Source organism: Chamaea fasciata, unplaced genomic scaffold, assembly GCF_029207755.1.
Source record: "Chamaea fasciata isolate MVZ Bird 193981 ecotype frontalis unplaced genomic scaffold, bChaFas1.0.hap1 SCAF_3, whole genome shotgun sequence".
In the NCBI taxonomy this organism is placed as follows: Eukaryota; Metazoa; Chordata; class Aves; order Passeriformes; family Sylviidae; genus Chamaea; species Chamaea fasciata.
In genome coordinates this window covers 28,101,172-28,120,720 of record NW_027094088.1, presented here as the reverse complement: position 1 = coordinate 28,120,720, position 19,549 = coordinate 28,101,172, and the positions used below count along the sequence as shown (strand labels likewise).

The 19,549-nt window shown below is 55.6% G+C and overlaps 2 protein-coding genes and 1 pseudogene across 2 annotated transcripts; all 3 read right to left on the bottom strand.

The window, feature by feature from the left end:
- Positions 1-2,599: 2,599 nt before the first annotated feature.
- LOC136287495 (acrosin-like) lies at positions 2,600-4,460 on the bottom strand. The gene is made up of 4 exons (XM_066180283.1): positions 4,401-4,460; positions 3,665-3,887; positions 3,285-3,430; positions 2,600-2,788 (listed from the first exon to the last, which is right to left on the bottom strand). The coding sequence occupies exons 1-4, from the start codon at positions 4,458-4,460 to the stop codon at positions 2,600-2,602; spliced, it is 618 nt and encodes a 205-aa protein (XP_066036380.1).
- A 5,003-nt stretch (positions 4,461-9,463) lies between these two features.
- Positions 9,464-15,199, bottom strand: LOC136287494 (acrosin-like; annotated as a pseudogene).
- A 1,132-nt stretch (positions 15,200-16,331) lies between these two features.
- On the bottom strand, positions 16,332-18,193 carry LOC136287493 (acrosin-like). The gene is made up of 4 exons (XM_066180282.1): positions 18,134-18,193; positions 17,398-17,620; positions 17,018-17,163; positions 16,332-16,520 (listed from the first exon to the last, which is right to left on the bottom strand). The coding sequence occupies exons 1-4, from the start codon at positions 18,191-18,193 to the stop codon at positions 16,332-16,334; spliced, it is 618 nt and encodes a 205-aa protein (XP_066036379.1).
- Positions 18,194-19,549: the final 1,356 nt, after the last annotated feature.

The window sequence follows — 19,549 nt, the reverse complement described above, 5'->3', positions numbered from 1 at the left end:
TGCACCAAGGTGTTTGACGTGGTGGGAAATATCCCTGTTTTAGGTGAGGACGTGTCTGTGGCCAAAGTTGTAGAGAACTGGGAGAACTTCTTAATGGGCAGCAGAATTTTGCACAGTAAGGTTGTGCCAGGATGATGGGGCAGCTCGAAGCTTGTCTCCCCTCTGGGCAGGGTAATGACCATCCCCAACCCTGAGTGACACTCTTGGACTCAGTGTCTTTAGTGAGCGGGCAGCCCCTGAAATTTACTTCAGTAAATATTTGAAGAAGCTTATGCCAGGCTGGCAGGGGCAAGTACAGATGTGGGATGATTGCTCTCAGCACAGCCCACCTTGATTAATACAAAGGGAAGAATGCCACATGCCGTGAGACAGGACTCCATTTGCCTGGAACCCAAGAAGAATATCCAGAAGCAGACGGAGTGACACCTAGCCCAAGGCATTTTGAAGCCTTCCATTAATGCGGGCGTTCAGAGCTGCAACGGCTAGCTCGGTCCTGAACACGCATTAATTGGTACAGCTCCGGTTCCTTCTTGCTGTGTGAGCCCTGGCCCTCAGGTAGAAGTGTGGCTCCGGCGTGGAAGACAGGCAGACTCTCACGTGGGTGACAAGATAGGTTGATTGCTGCCAGCTGGCCAGGTGAAAAATGACTTCTCTGGGCTCTCCTTGACCTTAAGTACCAGGGGTGTGGAGAGGGGCAGGGATTAGCCCAGGACCAATACCATGGGGGGTGGGAGTTACCAGGACAAAAAGACAGTACGCAGGGCATCTGATACACGCTACAGGGCGGAGAAGTCATAGGCTCTGCCAATCACCCCAGCCCCCCACCAGAGTCTGGGCAGGGTTGCAGGGAGATGGACAGGAGCCACAACTAGGGAAAAACCAAAGGGGTTGGAACACGGGGTAATCTGGAACAAACCATTCTACGTAAAGTTGCAAAGTCATAATTTTCACACCGCAACATTCCAGTATATTTAGAAAGTCAGTGTTCACTTGCCTTCACCTGGAAAAGACAGCAACTGCCTTCAACAACTGTCTTCCCCGTGGCATTAGGCTGTCATTTTTTTCTTTGCCCGTCCCACCGCCCCAAATATTGAGGTTTGATTGAAAAGAGTATAAATTCTGGGGCAAATTTGTACAGTTTGTAGAGGATTTTTTAATTAGTGAGTCGAGATAAGAAGGTTCTTGCCCATCCTGTGGTGCTTATGTGCAGCACTCAGACAAGGAGGCACGGCAAGCTGCAGTTTGTGTCTGTGCAGCTGGATCTTTGACTGCTCCTTCTCTCCGTTTGCCAGACTTACACAGCAACCTCATCTTCCTTGACTCCTCCCTGTCTCTGCCTTTGTCTCCTCCCAAATTTGGAGCCAAGCCCAGGGATCTTTTCCCCATGGCTCCCAGGCTTGGCCCTCCCTGCCTGTGAACAGCCTCGGTGTTGCAGCTGCTGTTGGCCCACTCACTTTGGCCTTCCATGGCATTCCCGGTGTGCTCTCCTACTGTTTCTGCCAGGTTCCTCTCCCCAGAATGCGCCCAGCTCTTCCTTTGAGTATCTGTGAAGTGTGACCGCCCAGCACATCAGTCCCCCTTTACTACCTGTGAACTCTGGCTCTGCCTTAGGGCACTGGTGACGGGCCTTAAGCTTTAGCTTTCCTAGTTTCAGATTCTGTGCTGCTTAGGGGTGTAGTTCTGAGCCTCGCATTAAGTGCTAGTAGGCTCTTTTCATAGAGTAAGTAGACAAACAAATCCTTTTCCTGCTGAGGACCAAGGACAACTTTCAGGCCAACAGCATAAACAACAGCGGACTGAAGAGAGAAAACAAGAAGGATGAGACCCCACAACCCGAAGCTGCAATTGGACAATTAAACCCCAATATGCAAATGGACCAAAACTTAATAAAAACTTAAGATCTTGTGACCCGGCAGCCATTTTGTGGCCATTATTTGTCCAACTTGTGGATAGCCCTGATCAGGCTCCTGTCCTGGCCAAGGTGGATTCTGGAGGCCTTTCAAGAAATACCTACTTCCTTTTTTATCTCTGTCCAATCTCTGTTTCAGGTCAGCCCTCCCAAGCCATCACTGGCAGTCCACTCAGGAGGCAGGAGCTTCCCTTGTCATGCTTGGGACTGTCTCTGGTCTGTTCTCTTTGCCCAAGCCTACACCAGGCCCTAAATCATCAGCCCACGGGCATTTGAGCACTGTCCCCAAGGTGTCTGCTTTTGTCCTATCCCCTTCCTAGGCTTGGTGTACCGGGTTCCTCCAGCCCATGGTGGCTCAGGGCACTCTCCTCTCTGACCAGGCACACTGGTGCTCTCTGGAGCCACTCTGTCCCTTTGTGCCTCAGGCTCATTCTGCAGGTGCCGAAGGTGGCACTTGTTGCCCTTCCCAGGAATTGGAATTACACCGAAAAGATGGTTCCCTGTGAACAAAGCTAGCTTTATTTCAACAATTAGATCAACTCCAGTGTTTGCCTGCACACCGGAGAGAAATGTGGGCGGGACAGAGCAGGGTTTTGACACTGAGGCTGCCTTTGGATCAGCAGGCATTGCCCCAGCAGGAAAGGGCTGTGGTGCACTGCAGCCTGCCCTGGATCCTGCCTGTCCTACTGCTCAGGAAGCACTTTCAGCGGTGTGGTATGCACGCATGTTGTAGTCAATCCAGTGATAGAAGTGCCGAGTGGAGATGTAGATTCCAGGCTGCTTTGGTCTGGCGCAGCCTTCTCCCCAGCTGGTTATGCCGACAACCCACCAGTACTCGGCGGTGTTGTCCTTGCACATGAGAGGACCACCACTGTCGCCCTGCAATAGAGCAGAGAGGATTAAGGTGGTGTTGAGTGGCCCCTGCCAGCACCGGGGCTGTCTCCTCTTCTCTCACAGCCCCTGCCAGAACTGTATTCCAGGCAGAGGAAGGCTCTCCTCAGAGGCTGGAGCCTCCAGAGCCTTGGCTGTGAATGGCTTGGGGTCCTGTAGGGTAGGGCTCTCTGTGTCCTCTCTGCACAAGGCAGGAGTCCTGGATGTGCAGAGCATGGATGTTTGGCACCCGGATCTCTGCGCTGCCGAGAGCGCTAGCTGGGCTTTCTGGGCTTTCTGGCACAAGGGGGGCACTGGGCAAGTAGGAGTGGATGGGGAGTGTGTAGGAAGCCCCCCCCCCCCCCCAGCAGCTGGGGGGGAGCTGGGGCTGGGAGGGTGACCGGGAGAACTGGCCGGGGCAAAGCAGACCCTGGGCTGTGTTTGGGCAGCGCTGCCAGGGCTGCTGGTGCTGCTGGGGGCTGAGAGGCTCGTGACACATTCATACCTGGCAGGCGTCGATGGCGCCCTGTGGGTAACCAGCACACAAGTTGTAGGGGTGGACTTTCCCTGCATACCAGTCACTGCTGTTGCAGAGCTGGGAATTGATGAGCTGGACCTTGGCCTCCTGCAGGCGACCACGTGAACCTTGAGCTGTGAGCAGAGAAAGCAATAAGCCCTCAGCACCCCCATGTCAGTTCTCCTTCCCCGTCTGAGGGGAATCCCTGTCCCTTGGGCACGGCTTTCCCTCCGCAGAGGCGCTAGGGCACGGTGTCCCTGCTTCCCGCCCTTGGGGAGCAGGCCAGGCCCATCTCTGCACCGGGCTACGTCCTTCAGCCTGGCTTTGGACTCTGCTGTGAGGAAGCCCAAACCCTCTCCCCACTGCACTTAGCTGGAACTCACATCTTGCAGTGGTGGAACCCCAGCCAGCGATCCAGCAGTTGTTGAGCTTTGAGACTTCTAGGGCGGGGTCAGCCAGACAGGCCAGCTGGATGTAGGCGCTGCACTGGACAGAACCGTCCAGTTGCAGCAGGGCAATGTCGTAGCTGAAGTCGGCACGCTTGTAGTAGGGGTGAACCACCACCTGCTTCACGTTGCGAACTACGGCCCCAGGGCCCGGCTGAGTGAACTTGGTAGCTCCAAGCACCACATACAGCATGCTGATGTTACTGGAAAGAAGATGGAGAGAGGGCTGAGAGGGAGCAGAGCCATGTACCACAGCAGCCCAGCAGCTGCCTCTCTTCTGCTTGGCAAGGCAGAGAGGGAGCAGTGCTCTGGCAGGTGTGAGTGCCCTCACACACATGAGGCTGGGGGAATGTCGAGCTGGAGGCCGCTAGGAAGCCTTGGCACAAGCCCAGGCTTCTCCTGAGCAGTGTGGCAGCTGGACTGCCTGAGAGGAAAGGGGACGGGAGTAGCAGGTGGTGGCTGCTGACAGGGCACCTGCTGGTGTAGCGAGGGTGTCCCCATTCCCTGGTCTGCCTTACTCAAACTTGTCGAAGCAGTGGGCCGCCGTGAGGACCCAATCTGCAGTGATGAGGGACCCTCCACACCAATGACCCAGGTTCGGTGAAAGGGGATGTTGGATGCTGACGATCCAGGGCCAGGATGCTTCCAGAGCGCCTACTCCACCCACAATGCGTGTCATGCCGAAGTCGTAAGCTTCGTTGCCGGTGGAATAAGTCATGGGGTAGTAGTCAGGTTGCGGAGCGCGGAGGCCGCAGGAACCTCTGCAAGCAGAAAGTCATTTCCATGCTGCTGCGTGGCCTGCTGTGGCTCAGGCTGAAGCTCAGCCCTGTGCCCTCCCCACAAGCGTTTGCAGGCCCAGCAGGCCAGGGAAGCCCATGGGATGTTTGTCTGTCCAAGGAACGGAGGCTTCCCCATGGTGGGTAGGAAGCTGTGGCCCAGCCACGGGGGACAGGCGGGTCCCCTCCAGGGAAGGCCCCAAGTGTTGCCACGGCTCCCTCCCAGGGCCTGGGGCCACTTACCCGCAGGGGTACTGTATGCCGTGGGCCAGCGCGGCCACGGTCAGCAGGACGAGGAGGCCGAGCCGATTCATGGCTGCCAGAGGCACGTGTCAGCTGCAAGCACTGAGGGCTCCGTGCAGCAGCACAGCCACAGCCGCAGTGCCCGGCAGCAGCCGCGCTGCCCGTGGTGGCCCCGGCCCCGGGGCTGATGTCACTGAGGGCTGGGTTCCGTGTTTGGGGCGCTGTGGGGGCCTGTGCAACCGGGGCCCACTGGGGGAGGGGCAACACCGAATCCATGGGCCGTGGAATGGTTTGGGGTGGAAGGGACCTTGGAAATCACATAGCTCCGACTTCCTGCCATTGGTAGGGATGGATAGTTTGTACTGGAGAAGTTTGCTCAGAGCCTGGCTCAGAAGCTGTCGTTGGACAATTTGAGGGAGGATGGGACATTGAAGTACAAAGTCTTTATCAACAGGACCTGACTGAGGCAGGAACCAGAGCTCTTGATCAAAGGTTGGCCTCTGCGTGAACCTTCCAACCAAATGTTGTCGAGATCCGCTCATCGGCAAAACGTGGATTTGCCTTTCGCTAATCAGAAACTGGACAAGGCCACATCTGGCCTTCTTTTGGGATGTAGGATCACAGACAACTTCCTTGGTTCCTCCTGGAGTCCTCCAAGGCCTGGGGAGCATCCCAAGAGGAGAAAAAAACCAGATGATCCTGCACTAGAAGTTCTGGTAGCTTGTTTATTCAACAGCATAAAGATGGGCCTCTCTCGCAGCCCAGTCAGAAACCTCATTGCCTGGAGGGGAAGGCACCTGCAGGATTTCCCAGTTGCTGGCAGTGGTTCTCCAGTCCTTCACTGTGACTGACACTGGCTTCCCCCCCCGTTGATGGGCAGACCTGCATGATGGTCAAGGATTAGGGTAACTTGTGATGTGTCTCCCTTCATCACTGTAGGCAGTCTTTTACAGTAACGATTAGATGCATTGCTTAGCTTATCCTTTTCCCATTCTTTGCGGTTTTGAATTACAGTAAGTTGCATTTATTCCTGAAGTTGGTGTCTGTGTCTTCTGTGCTGACTTTGCCTACATGAAAAACAGGCATCCGCAGCTGCTCTGGGCAACCCGTGCCAGTATGTCTGCAGCCTGACAGTCAAGAATTTCTTCCCAGTATCTCATACGAAGCTACCCTCTGTCGCTGTAAAGCCATTGCCCTTGTCCTTTGAGGACCTGCCCTTGTAAGAAGGGCTGCTCTCTGCTGCTTTCTTTAGGCCCCTCTTCTTGCAGGATGAGGCTGTGCAGTCTCTGAGGCCAGCAGCTGCTGAGGAATCCATTTGGGGCAGGGAGCTGGTTGTGCAGCTGCAGTGCCAGCTGCAGATTGAGCTCTGGCTGGTGGGAGTCTGGGACCAGAGACTGCCACCCTTTGCATGACAGAGGGCACAGGGAGCTGTGGCACAGGCCAGGGATTTGAACGGACCCTGAGTGCTGCAGCAGGAGCCGGTGGCTCTTTCTGGAATGTGACATCTGCGAGTCTGCTGGGGGAATGAATCCTGAGGTTGAATGGGTACGGATACCCGCTCTGACTGGCTGAGAGTGGTGTGGGTAGGGAATCAAACGGGTCACCCATCAGCTTGTTGGAGTCACCTGTGCCTCTGGAATGGTCACACAGGGGAGATTCCTCAGCATTTTGGCAGCCCAGATGGGACCTAAGGACAGTACTGCTGGAGCCTCCGTCCTGAAGAGCAGCTACTGGTGAGTTCACCTGGGACCTTTAGAGCAGGAAGGAGCCACGGGAGGAGTGTTATAATTCCATGTGCAGAGTCTGTGTAAATTATAAGCGTGGAATTGAGCCTCTCTATTGCTGTGGCATTTGCCGCAGATTCGGTGAAGTCGTGGGTAGTGGGTGGAGAAGGTGTGCGCAGCACGAGCGGTGTGAGGTGGCCACAGAGGAGTTGTGGAGGCCCCCGTAAGTTGTGAGGTAGAGGGGCTCGAGTCTCTGCTTGAAGGCTTTTGCACACAGGCACAGGGAGAACCTTGTGTCCCTCATGCCGCACAATGGGTGCCAGAGCACACACAGAAGGGGGTGGAAATCCCTTCTTGGCACGCAGAAGAGGGCTTCACATGCACCAAGGTGTTTGACGTGGTGGGAAATATCCCTGTTTTAGGTGAGGACGTGTCTGTGGCCAAAGTTGTAGAGAACTGGGAGAACTTCTTAATGGGCAGCAGAATTTTGCACAGTAAGGTTGTGCCAGGATGATGGGGCAGCTCGAAGCTTGTCTCCCCTCTGGGCAGGGTAATGACCATCCCCAACCCTGAGTGACACTCTTGGACTCAGTGTCTTTAGTGAGCGGGCAGCCCCTGAAATTTACTTCAGTAAATATTTGAAGAAGCTTATGCCAGGCTGGCAGGGGCAAGTACAGATGTGGGATGATTGCTCTCAGCACAGCCCACCTTGATTAATACAAAGGGAAGAATGCCACATGCCGTGAGACAGGACTCCATTTGCCTGGAACCCAAGAAGAATATCCAGAAGCAGACGGAGTGACACCTAGCCCAAGGCATTTTGAAGCCTTCCATTAATGCGGGCGTTCAGAGCTGCAACGGCTAGCTCGGTCCTGAACACGCATTAATTGGTACAGCTCCGGTTCCTTCTTGCTGTGTGAGCCCTGGCCCTCAGGTAGAAGTGTGGCTCCGGCGTGGAAGACAGGCAGACTCTCACGTGGGTGACAAGATAGGTTGATTGCTGCCAGCTGGCCAGGTGAAAAATGACTTCTCTGGGCTCTCCTTGACCTTAAGTACCAGGGGTGTGGAGAGGGGCAGGGATTAGCCCAGGACCAATACCATGGGGGGTGGGAGTTACCAGGACAAAAAGACAGTACGCAGGGCATCTGATACACGCTACAGGGCGGAGAAGTCATAGGCTCTGCCAATCACCCCAGCCCCCCACCAGAGTCTGGGCAGGGTTGCAGGGAGATGGACAGGAGCCACAACTAGGGAAAAACCAAAGGGGTTGGAACACGGGGTAATCTGGAACAAACCATTCTACGTAAAGTTGCAAAGTCATAATTTTCACACCGCAACATTCCAGTATATTTAGAAAGTCAGTGTTCACTTGCCTTCACCTGGAAAAGACAGCAACTGCCTTCAACAACTGTCTTCCCCGTGGCATTAGGCTGTCATTTTTTTCTTTGCCCGTCCCACCGCCCCAAATATTGAGGTTTGATTGAAAAGAGTATAAATTCTGGGGCAAATTTGTACAGTTTGTAGAGGATTTGTTAATTAGTGAGTCGAGATAAGAAGGTTCTTGCCCATCCTGTGGTGCTTATGTGCAGCACTCAGACAAGGAGGCACGGCAAGCTGCAGTTTGTGTCTGTGCAGCTGGATCTTTGACTGCTCCTTCTCTCCGTTTGCCAGACTTACACAGCAACCTCATCTTCCTTGACTCCTCCCTGTCTCTGCCTTTGTCTCCTCCCAAATTTGGAGCCAAGCCCAGGGATCTTTTCCCCATGGCTCCCAGGCTTGGCCCTCCCTGCCTGTGAACAGCCTCGGTGTTGCAGCTGCTGTTGGCCCACTCACTTTGGCCTTCCATGGCATTCCCGGTGTGCTCTCCTACTGTTTCTGCCAGGTTCCTCTCCCCAGAATGCGCCCAGCTCTTCCTTTGAGTATCTGTGAAGTGTGACCGCCCAGCACATCAGTCCCCCTTTACTACCTGTGAACTCTGGCTCTGCCTTAGGGCACTGGTGACGGGCCTTAAGCTTTAGCTTTCCTAGTTTCAGATTCTGTGCTGCTTAGGGGTGTAGTTCTGAGCCTCGCATTAAGTGCTAGTAGGCTCTTTTCATAGAGTAAGTAGACAAACAAATCCTTTTCCTGCTGAGGACCAAGGACAACTTTCAGGCCAACAGCATAAACAACAGCGGACTGAAGAGAGAAAACAAGAAGGATGAGACCCCACAACCCGAAGCTGTAATTGGACAATTAAACCCCAATATGCAAATGGACCAAAACTTAATAAAAACTTAAGATCTTGTGACCCGGCAGCCATTTTGTGGCCATTATTTGTCCAACTTGTGGATAGCCCTGATCAGGCTCCTGTCCTGGCCAAGGTGGATTCTGGAGGCCTTTCAAGAAATACCTACTTCCTTTTTTATCTCTGTCCAATCTCTGTTTCAGGTCAGCCCTCCCAAGCCATCACTGGCAGTCCACTCAGGAGGCAGGAGCTTCCCTTGTCATGCTTGGGACTGTCTCTGGTCTGTTCTCTTTGCCCAAGCCTACACCAGGCCCTAAATCATCAGCCCACGGGCATTTGAGCACTGTCCCCAAGGTGTCTGCTTTTGTCCTATCCCCTTCCTAGGCTTGGTGTACCGGGTTCCTCCAGCCCATGGTGGCTCAGGGCACTCTCCTCTCTGACCAGGCACACTGGTGCTCTCTGGAGCCACTCTGTCCCTTTGTGCCTCAGGCTCATTCTGCAGGTGCCGAAGGTGGCACTTGTTGCCCTTCCCAGGAATTGGAATTACACCGAAAAGATGGTTCCCTGTGAACAAAGCTAGCTTTATTTCAACAATTAGATCAACTCCAGTGTTTGCCTGCACACCGGAGAGAAATGTGGGCGGGACAGAGCAGGGTTTTGACACTGAGGCTGCCTTTGGATCAGCAGGCATTGCCCCAGCAGGAAAGGGCTGTGGTGCACTGCAGCCTGCCCTGGATCCTGCCTGTCCTGCTGCTCAGGAAGCACTTTCAGCGGTGTGGTATGCACGCATGTTGTAGTCAATCCAGTGATAGAAGTGCCGAGTGGAGATGTAGATTCCAGGCTGCTTTGGTCTGGCGCAGCCTTCTCCCCAGCTGGTTATGCCGACAACCCACCAGTACTCGGCGGTGTTGTCCTTGCACATGAGAGGACCACCACTGTCGCCCTGCAATAGAGCAGAGAGGATTAAGGTGGTGTTGAGTGGCCCCTGCCAGCACCGGGGCTGTCTCCTCTTCTCTCACAGCCCCTGCCAGAACTGTATTCCAGGCAGAGGAAGGCTCTCCTCAGAGGCTGGAGCCTCCAGAGCCTTGGCTGTGAATGGCTTGGGGTCCTGTAGGGTAGGGCTCTCTGTGTCCTCTCTGCACAAGGCAGGAGTCCTGGATGTGCAGAGCATGGATGTTTGGCACCCGGATCTCTGCGCTGCCGAGAGCGCTAGCTGGGCTTTCTGGGCTTTCTGGCACAAGGGGGGCACTGGGCAAGTAGGAGTGGATGGGGAGTGTGTAGGAAGCCCCCCCCCCCCCCCCCCCAGCAGCTGGGGGGGAGCTGGGGCTGGGAGGGTGACCGGGAGAACTGGCCGGGGCAAAGCAGACCCTGGGCTGTGTTTGGGCAGCGCTGCCAGGGCTGCTGGTGCTGCTGGGGGCTGAGAGGCTCGTGACACATTCATACCTGGCAGGCGTCGATGGCGCCCTGTGGGTAACCAGCACACAAGTTGTAGGGGTGGACTTTCCCTGCATACCAGTCACTGCTGTTGCAGAGCTGGGAATTGATGAGCTGGACCTTGGCCTCCTGCAGGCGACCACGTGAACCTTGAGCTGTGAGCAGAGAAAGCAATAAGCCCTCAGCACCCCCATGTCAGTTCTCCTTCCCCGTCTGAGGGGAATCCCTGTCCCTTGGGCACGGCTTTCCCTCCGCAGAGGCGCTAGGGCACGGTGTCCCTGCTTCCCGCCCTTGGGGAGCAGGCCAGGCCCATCTCTGCACCGGGCTACGTCCTTCAGCCTGGCTTTGGACTCTGCTGTGAGGAAGCCCAAACCCTCTCCCCACTGCACTTAGCTGGAACTCACATCTTGCAGTGGTGGAACCCCAGCCAGCGATCCAGCAGTTGTTGAGCTTTGAGACTTCTAGGGCGGGGTCAGCCAGACAGGCCAGCTGGATGTAGGCGCTGCACTGGACAGAACCGTCCAGTTGCAGCAGGGCAATGTCGTAGCTGAAGTCGGCACGCTTGTAGTAGGGGTGAACCACCACCTGCTTCACGTTGCGAACTACGGCCCCAGGGCCCGGCTGAGTGAACTTGGTAGCTCCAAGCACCACATACAGCATGCTGATGTTACTGGAAAGAAGATGGAGAGAGGGCTGAGAGGGAGCAGAGCCATGTACCACAGCAGCCCAGCAGCTGCCTCTCTTCTGCTTGGCAAGGCAGAGAGGGAGCAGTGCTCTGGCAGGTGTGAGTGCCCTCACACACATGAGGCTGGGGGAATGTCGAGCTGGAGGCCGCTAGGAAGCCTTGGCACAAGCCCAGGCTTCTCCTGAGCAGTGTGGCAGCTGGACTGCCTGAGAGGAAAGGGGACGGGAGTAGCAGGTGGTGGCTGCTGACAGGGCACCTGCTGGTGTAGCGAGGGTGTCCCCATTCCCTGGTCTGCCTTACTCAAACTTGTCGAAGCAGTGGGCCGCCGTGAGGACCCAATCTGCAGTGATGAGGGACCCTCCACACCAATGACCCAGGTTCGGTGAAAGGGGATGTTGGATGCTGACGATCCAGGGCCAGGATGCTTCCAGAGCGCCTACTCCACCCACAATGCGTGTCATGCCGAAGTCGTAAGCTTCGTTGCCGGTGGAATAAGTCATGGGGTAGTAGTCAGGTTGCGGAGCGCGGAGGCCGCAGGAACCTCTGCAAGCAGAAAGTCATTTCCATGCTGCTGCGTGGCCTGCTGTGGCTCAGGCTGAAGCTCAGCCCTGTGCCCTCCCCACAAGCGTTTGCAGGCCCAGCAGGCCAGGGAAGCCCATGGGATGTTTGTCTGTCCAAGGAACGGAGGCTTCCCCATGGTGGGTAGGAAGCTGTGGCCCAGCCACGGGGGACAGGCGGGTCCCCTCCAGGGAAGGCCCCAAGTGTTGCCACGGCTCCCTCCCAGGGCCTGGGGCCACTTACCCGCAGGGGTACTGTATGCCGTGGGCCAGCGCGGCCACGGTCAGCAGGACGAGGAGGCCGAGCCGATTCATGGCTGCCAGAGGCACGTGTCAGCTGCAAGCACTGAGGGCTCCGTGCAGCAGCACAGCCACAGCCGCAGTGCCCGGCAGCAGCCGCGCTGCCCGTGGTGGCCCCGGCCCCGGGGCTGATGTCACTGAGGGCTGGGTTCCGTGTTTGGGGCGCTGTGGGGGCCTGTGCAACCGGGGCCCACTGGGGGAGGGGCAACACCGAATCCATGGGCCGTGGAATGGTTTGGGGTGGAAGGGACCTTGGAAATCACATAGCTCCGACTTCCTGCCATTGGTAGGGATGGATAGTTTGTACTGGAGAAGTTTGCTCAGAGCCTGGCTCAGAAGCTGTCGTTGGACAATTTGAGGGAGGATGGGACATTGAAGTACAAAGTCTTTATCAACAGGACCTGACTGAGGCAGGAACCAGAGCTCTTGATCAAAGGTTGGCCTCTGCGTGAACCTTCCAACCAAATGTTGTCGAGATCCGCTCATCGGCAAAACGTGGATTTGCCTTTCGCTAATCAGAAACTGGACAAGGCCACATCTGGCCTTCTTTTGGGATGTAGGATCACAGACAACTTCCTTGGTTCCTCCTGGAGTCCTCCAAGGCCTGGGGAGCATCCCAAGAGGAGAAAAAAACCAGATGATCCTGCACTAGAAGTTCTGGTAGCTTGTTTATTCAACAGCATAAAGATGGGCCTCTCTCGCAGCCCAGTCAGAAACCTCATTGCCTGGAGGGGAAGGCACCTGCAGGATTTCCCAGTTGCTGGCAGTGGTTCTCCAGTCCTTCACTGTGACTGACACTGGCTTCCCCCCCCGTTGATGGGCAGACCTGTATGATGGTCAAGGATTAGGGTAACTTGTGATGTGTCTCCCTTCATCACTGTAGGCAGTCTTTTACAGTAACGATTAGATGCATTGCTTAGCTTATCCTTTTCCCATTCTTTGCGGTTTTGAATTACAGTAAGTTGCATTTATTCCTGAAGTTGGTGTCTGTGTCTTCTGTGCTGACTTTGCCTACATGAAAAACAGGCATCCGCAGCTGCTCTGGGCAACCCGTGCCAGTATGTCTGCAGCCTGACAGTCAAGAATTTCTTCCCAGTATCTCATACGAAGCTACCCTCTGTCGCTGTAAAGCCATTGCCCTTGTCCTTTGAGGACCTGCCCTTGTAAGAAGGGCTGCTCTCTGCTGCTTTCTTTAGGCCCCTCTTCTTGCAGGATGAGGCTGTGCAGTCTCTGAGGCCAGCAGCTGCTGAGGAATCCATTTGGGGCAGGGAGCTGGTTGTGCAGCTGCAGTGCCAGCTGCAGATTGAGCTCTGGCTGGTGGGAGTCTGGGACCAGAGACTGCCACCCTTTGCATGACAGAGGGCACAGGGAGCTGTGGCACAGGCCAGGGATTTGAACGGACCCTGAGTGCTGCAGCAGGAGCCGGTGGCTCTTTCTGGAATGTGACATCTGCGAGTCTGCTGGGGGAATGAATCCTGAGGTTGAATGGGTACGGATACCCGCTCTGACTGGCTGAGAGTGGTGTGGGTAGGGAATCAAACGGGTCACCCATCAGCTTGTTGGAGTCACCTGTGCCTCTGGAATGGTCACACAGGGGAGATTCCTCAGCATTTTGGCAGCCCAGATGGGACCTAAGGACAGTACTGCTGGAGCCTCCGTCCTGAAGAGCAGCTACTGGTGAGTTCACCTGGGACCTTTAGAGCAGGAAGGAGCCACGGGAGGAGTGTTATAATTCCATGTGCAGAGTCTGTGTAAATTATAAGCGTGGAATTGAGCCTCTCTATTGCTGTGGCATTTGCCGCAGATTCGGTGAAGTCGTGGGTAGTGGGTGGAGAAGGTGTGCGCAGCACGAGCGGTGTGAGGTGGCCACAGAGGAGTTGTGGAGGCCCCCGTAAGTTGTGAGGTAGAGGGGCTCGAGTCTCTGCTTGAAGGCTTTTGCACACAGGCACAGGGAGAACCTTGTGTCCCTCATGCCGCACAATGGGTGCCAGAGCACACACAGAAGGGGGTGGAAATCCCTTCTTGGCACGCAGAAGAGGGCTTCACATGCACCAAGGTGTTTGACGTGGTGGGAAATATCCCTGTTTTAGGTGAGGACGTGTCTGTGGCCAAAGTTGTAGAGAACTGGGAGAACTTCTTAATGGGCAGCAGAATTTTGCACAGTAAGGTTGTGCCAGGATGATGGGGCAGCTCGAAGCTTGTCTCCCCTCTGGGCAGGGTAATGACCATCCCCAACCCTGAGTGACACTCTTGGACTCAGTGTCTTTAGTGAGCGGGCAGCCCCTGAAATTTACTTCAGTAAATATTTGAAGAAGCTTATGCCAGGCTGGCAGGGGCAAGTACAGATGTGGGATGATTGCTCTCAGCACAGCCCACCTTGATTAATACAAAGGGAAGAATGCCACATGCCGTGAGACAGGACTCCATTTGCCTGGAACCCAAGAAGAATATCCAGAAGCAGACGGAGTGACACCTAGCCCAAGGCATTTTGAAGCCTTCCATTAATGCGGGCGTTCAGAGCTGCAACGGCTAGCTCGGTCCTGAACACGCATTAATTGGTACAGCTCCGGTTCCTTCTTGCTGTGTGAGCCCTGGCCCTCAGGTAGAAGTGTGGCTCCGGCGTGGAAGACAGGCAGACTCTCACGTGGGTGACAAGATAGGTTGATTGCTGCCAGCTGGCCAGGTGAAAAATGACTTCTCTGGGCTCTCCTTGACCTTAAGTACCAGGGGTGTGGAGAGGGGCAGGGATTAGCCCAGGACCAATACCATGGGGGGTGGGAGTTACCAGGACAAAAAGACAGTACGCAGGGCATCTGATACACGCTACAGGGCGGAGAAGTCATAGGCTCTGCCAATCACCCCAGCCCCCCACCAGAGTCTGGGCAGGGTTGCAGGGAGATGGACAGGAGCCACAACTAGGGAAAAACCAAAGGGGTTGGAACACGGGGTAATCTGGAACAAACCATTCTACGTAAAGTTGCAAAGTCATAATTTTCACACCGCAACATTCCAGTATATTTAGAAAGTCAGTGTTCACTTGCCTTCACCTGGAAAAGACAGCAACTGCCTTCAACAACTGTCTTCCCCGTGGCATTAGGCTGTCATTTTTTTCTTTGCCCGTCCCACCGCCCCAAATATTGAGCTTTGATTGAAAAGAGTATAAATTCTGGGGCAAATTTGTACAGTTTGTAGAGGATTTTTTAATTAGTGAGTCGAGATAAGAAGGTTCTTGCCCATCCTGTGGTGCTTATGTGCAGCACTCAGACAAGGAGGCACGGCAAGCTGCAGTTTGTGTCTGTGCAGCTGGATCTTTGACTGCTCCTTCTCTCCGTTTGCCAGACTTACACAGCAACCTCATCTTCCTTGACTCCTCCCTGTCTCTGCCTTTGTCTCCTCCCAAATTTGGAGCCAAGCCCAGGGATCTTTTCCCCATGGCTCCCAGGCTTGGCCCTCCCTGCCTGTGAACAGCCTCGGTGTTGCAGCTGCTGTTGGCCCACTCACTTTGGCCTTCCATGGCATTCCCGGTGTGCTCTCCTACTGTTTCTGCCAGGTTCCTCTCCCCAGAATGCGCCCAGCTCTTCCTTTGAGTATCTGTGAAGTGTGACCGCCCAGCACATCAGTCCCCCTTTACTACCTGTGAACTCTGGCTCTGCCTTAGGGCACTGGTGACGGGCCTTAAGCTTTAGCTTTCCTAGTTTCAGATTCTGTGCTGCTTAGGGGTGTAGTTCTGAGCCTCGCATTAAGTGCTAGTAGGCTCTTTTCATAGAGTAAGTAGACAAACAAATCCTTTTCCTGCTGAGGACCAAGGACAACTTTCAGGCCAACAGCATAAACAACAGCGGACTGAAGAGAGAAAACAAGAAGGATGAGACCCCACAACCCGAAGCTGCAATTGGACAATTAAACCCCAATATGCAAATGGACCAAAACTTAATAAAAACTTAAGATCTTGTGACCCGGCAGCCATTTTGTGGCCATTATTTGTCCAACTTGTGGATAGCCCTGATCAGGCTCCTGTCCTGGCCAAGGTGGATTCTGGAGGCCTTTCAAGAAATACCTACTTCCTTTTTTATCTCTGTCCAATCTCTGTTTCAGGTCAGCCCTCCCAAGCCATCACTGGCAGTCCACTCAGGAGGCAGGAGCTTCCCTTGTCATGCTTGGGACTGTCTCTGGTCTGTTCTCTTTGCCCAAGCCTACACCAGGCCCTAAATCATCAGCCCACGGGCATTTGAGCACTGTCCCCAAGGTGTCTGCTTTTGTCCTATCCCCTTCCTAGGCTTGGTGTACCGGGTTCCTCCAGCCCATGGTGGCTCAGGGCACTCTCCTCTCTGACCAGGCACACTGGTGCTCTCTGGAGCCACTCTGTCCCTTTGTGCCTCAGGCTCATTCTGCAGGTGCCGAAGGTGGCACTTGTTGCCCTTCCCAGGAATTGGAATTACACCGAAAAGATGGTTCCCTGTGAACAAAGCTAGCTTTATTTCAACAATTAGATCAACTCCAGTGTTTGCCTGCACACCGGAGAGAAATGTGGGCGGGACAGAGCAGGGTTTTGACACTGAGGCTGCCTTTGGATCAGCAGGCATTGCCCCAGCAGGAAAGGGCTGTGGTGCACTGCAGCCTGCCCTGGATCCTGCCTGTCCTGCTGCTCAGGAAGCACTTTCAGCGGTGTGGTATGCACGCATGTTGTAGTCAATCCAGTGATAGAAGTGCCGAGTGGAGATGTAGATTCCAGGCTGCTTTGGTCTGGCGCAGCCTTCTCCCCAGCTGGTTATGCCGACAACCCACCAGTACTCGGCGGTGTTGTCCTTGCACATGAGAGGACCACCACTGTCGCCCTGCAATAGAGCAGAGAGGATTAAGGTGGTGTTGAGTGGCCCCTGCCAGCACCGGGGCTGTCTCCTCTTCTCTCACAGCCCCTGCCAGAACTGTATTCCAGGCAGAGGAAGGCTCTCCTCAGAGGCTGGAGCCTCCAGAGCCTTGGCTGTGAATGGCTTGGGGTCCTGTAGGGTAGGGCTCTCTGTGTCCTCTCTGCACAAGGCAGGAGTCCTGGATGTGCAGAGCATGGATGTTTGGCACCCGGATCTCTGCGCTGCCGAGAGCGCTAGCTGGGCTTTCTGGGCTTTCTGGCACAAGGGGGGCACTGGGCAAGTAGGAGTGGATGGGGAGTGTGTAGGAAGCCCCCCCCCCCCCCCCAGCAGCTGGGGGGGAGCTGGGGCTGGGAGGGTGACCGGGAGAACTGGCCGGGGCAAAGCAGACCCTGGGCTGTGTTTGGGCAGCGCTGCCAGGGCTGCTGGTGCTGCTGGGGGCTGAGAGGCTCGTGACACATTCATACCTGGCAGGCGTCGATGGCGCCCTGTGGGTAACCAGCACACAAGTTGTAGGGGTGGACTTTCCCTGCATACCAGTCACTGCTGTTGCAGAGCTGGGAATTGATGAGCTGGACCTTGGCCTCCTGCAGGCGACCACGTGAACCTTGAGCTGTGAGCAGAGAAAGCAATAAGCCCTCAGCACCCCCATGTCAGTTCTCCTTCCCCGTCTGAGGGGAATCCCTGTCCCTTGGGCACGGCTTTCCCTCCGCAGAGGCGCTAGGGCACGGTGTCCCTGCTTCCCGCCCTTGGGGAGCAGGCCAGGCCCATCTCTGCACCGGGCTACGTCCTTCAGCCTGGCTTTGGACTCTGCTGTGAGGAAGCCCAAACCCTCTCCCCACTGCACTTAGCTGGAACTCACATCTTGCAGTGGTGGAACCCCAGCCAGCGATCCAGCAGTTGTTGAGCTTTGAGACTTCTAGGGCGGGGTCAGCCAGACAGGCCAGCTGGATGTAGGCGCTGCACTGGACAGAACCGTCCAGTTGCAGCAGGGCAATGTCGTAGCTGAAGTCGGCACGCTTGTAGTAGGGGTGAACCACCACCTGCTTCACGTTGCGAACTACGGCCCCAGGGCCCGGCTGAGTGAACTTGGTAGCTCCAAGCACCACATACAGCATGCTGATGTTACTGGAAAGAAGATGGAGAGAGGGCTGAGAGGGAGCAGAGCCATGTACCACAGCAGCCCAGCAGCTGCCTCTCTTCTGCTTGGCAAGGCAGAGAGGGAGCAGTGCTCTGGCAGGTGTGAGTGCCCTCACACACATGAGGCTGGGGGAATGTCGAGCTGGAGGCCGCTAGGAAGCCTTGGCACAAGCCCAGGCTTCTCCTGAGCAGTGTGGCAGCTGGACTGCCTGAGAGGAAAGGGGACGGGAGTAGCAGGTGGTGGCTGCTGACAGGGCACCTGCTGGTGTAGCGAGGGTGTCCCCATTCCCTGGTCTGCCTTACTCAAACTTGTCGAAGCAGTGGGCCGCCGTGAGGACCCAATCTGCAGTGATGAGGGACCCTCCACACCAATGACCCAGGTTCGGTGAAAGGGGATGTTGGATGCTGACGATCCAGGGCCAGGATGCTTCCAGAGCGCCTACTCCACCCACAATGCGTGTCATGCCGAAGTCGTAAGCTTCGTTGCCGGTGGAATAAGTCATGGGGTAGTAGTCAGGTTGCGGAGCGCGGAGGCCGCAGGAACCTCTGCAAGCAGAAAGTCATTTCCATGCTGCTGCGTGGCCTGCTGTGGCTCAGGCTGAAGCTCAGCCCTGTGCCCTCCCCACAAGCGTTTGCAGGCCCAGCAGGCCAGGGAAGCCCATGGGATGTTTGTCTGTCCAAGGAACGGAGGCTTCCCCATGGTGGGTAGGAAGCTGTGGCCCAGCCACGGGGGACAGGCGGGTCCCCTCCAGGGAAGGCCCCAAGTGTTGCCACGGCTCCCTCCCAGGGCCTGGGGCCACTTACCCGCAGGGGTACTGTATGCCGTGGGCCAGCGCGGCCACGGTCAGCAGGACGAGGAGGCCGAGCCGATTCATGGCTGCCAGAGGCACGTGTCAGCTGCAAGCACTGAGGGCTCCGTGCAGCAGCACAGCCACAGCCGCAGTGCCCGGCAGCAGCCGCGCTGCCCGTGGTGGCCCCGGCCCCGGGGCTGATGTCACTGAGGGCTGGGTTCCGTGTTTGGGGCGCTGTGGGGGCCTGTGCAACCGGGGCCCACTGGGGGAGGGGCAACACCGAATCCATGGGCCGTGGAATGGTTTGGGGTGGAAGGGACCTTGGAAATCACATAGCTCCGACTTCCTGCCATTGGTAGGGATGGATAGTTTGTACTGGAGAAGTTTGCTCAGAGCCTGGCTCAGAAGCTGTCGTTGGACAATTTGAGGGAGGATGGGACATTGAAGTACAAAGTCTTTATCAACAGGACCTGACTGAGGCAGGAACCAGAGCTCTTGATCAAAGGTTGGCCTCTGCGTGAACCTTCCAACCAAATGTTGTCGAGATCCGCTCATCGGCAAAACGTGGATTTGCCTTTCGCTAATCAGAAACTGGACAAGGCCACATCTGGCCTTCTTTTGGGATGTAGGATCACAGACAACTTCCTTGGTTCCTCCTGGAGTCCTCCAAGGCCTGGGGAGCATCCCAAGAGGAGAAAAAAACCAGATGATCCTGCACTAGAAGTTCTGGTAGCTTGTTTATTCAACAGCATAAAGATGGGCCTCTCTCGCAGCCCAGTCAGAAACCTCATTGCCTGGAGGGGAAGGCACCTGCAGGATTTCCCAGTTGCTGGCAGTGGTTCTCCAGTCCTTCACTGTGACTGACACTGGCTTCCCCCCCCGTTGATGGGCAGACCTGCATGATGGTCAAGGATTAGGGTAACTTGTGATGTGTCTCCCTTCATCACTGTAGGCAGTCTTTTACAGTAACGATTAGATGCATTGCTTAGCTTATCCTTTTCCCATTCTTTGCGGTTTTGAATTACAGTAAGTTGCATTTATTCCTGAAGTTGGTGTCTGTGTCTTCTG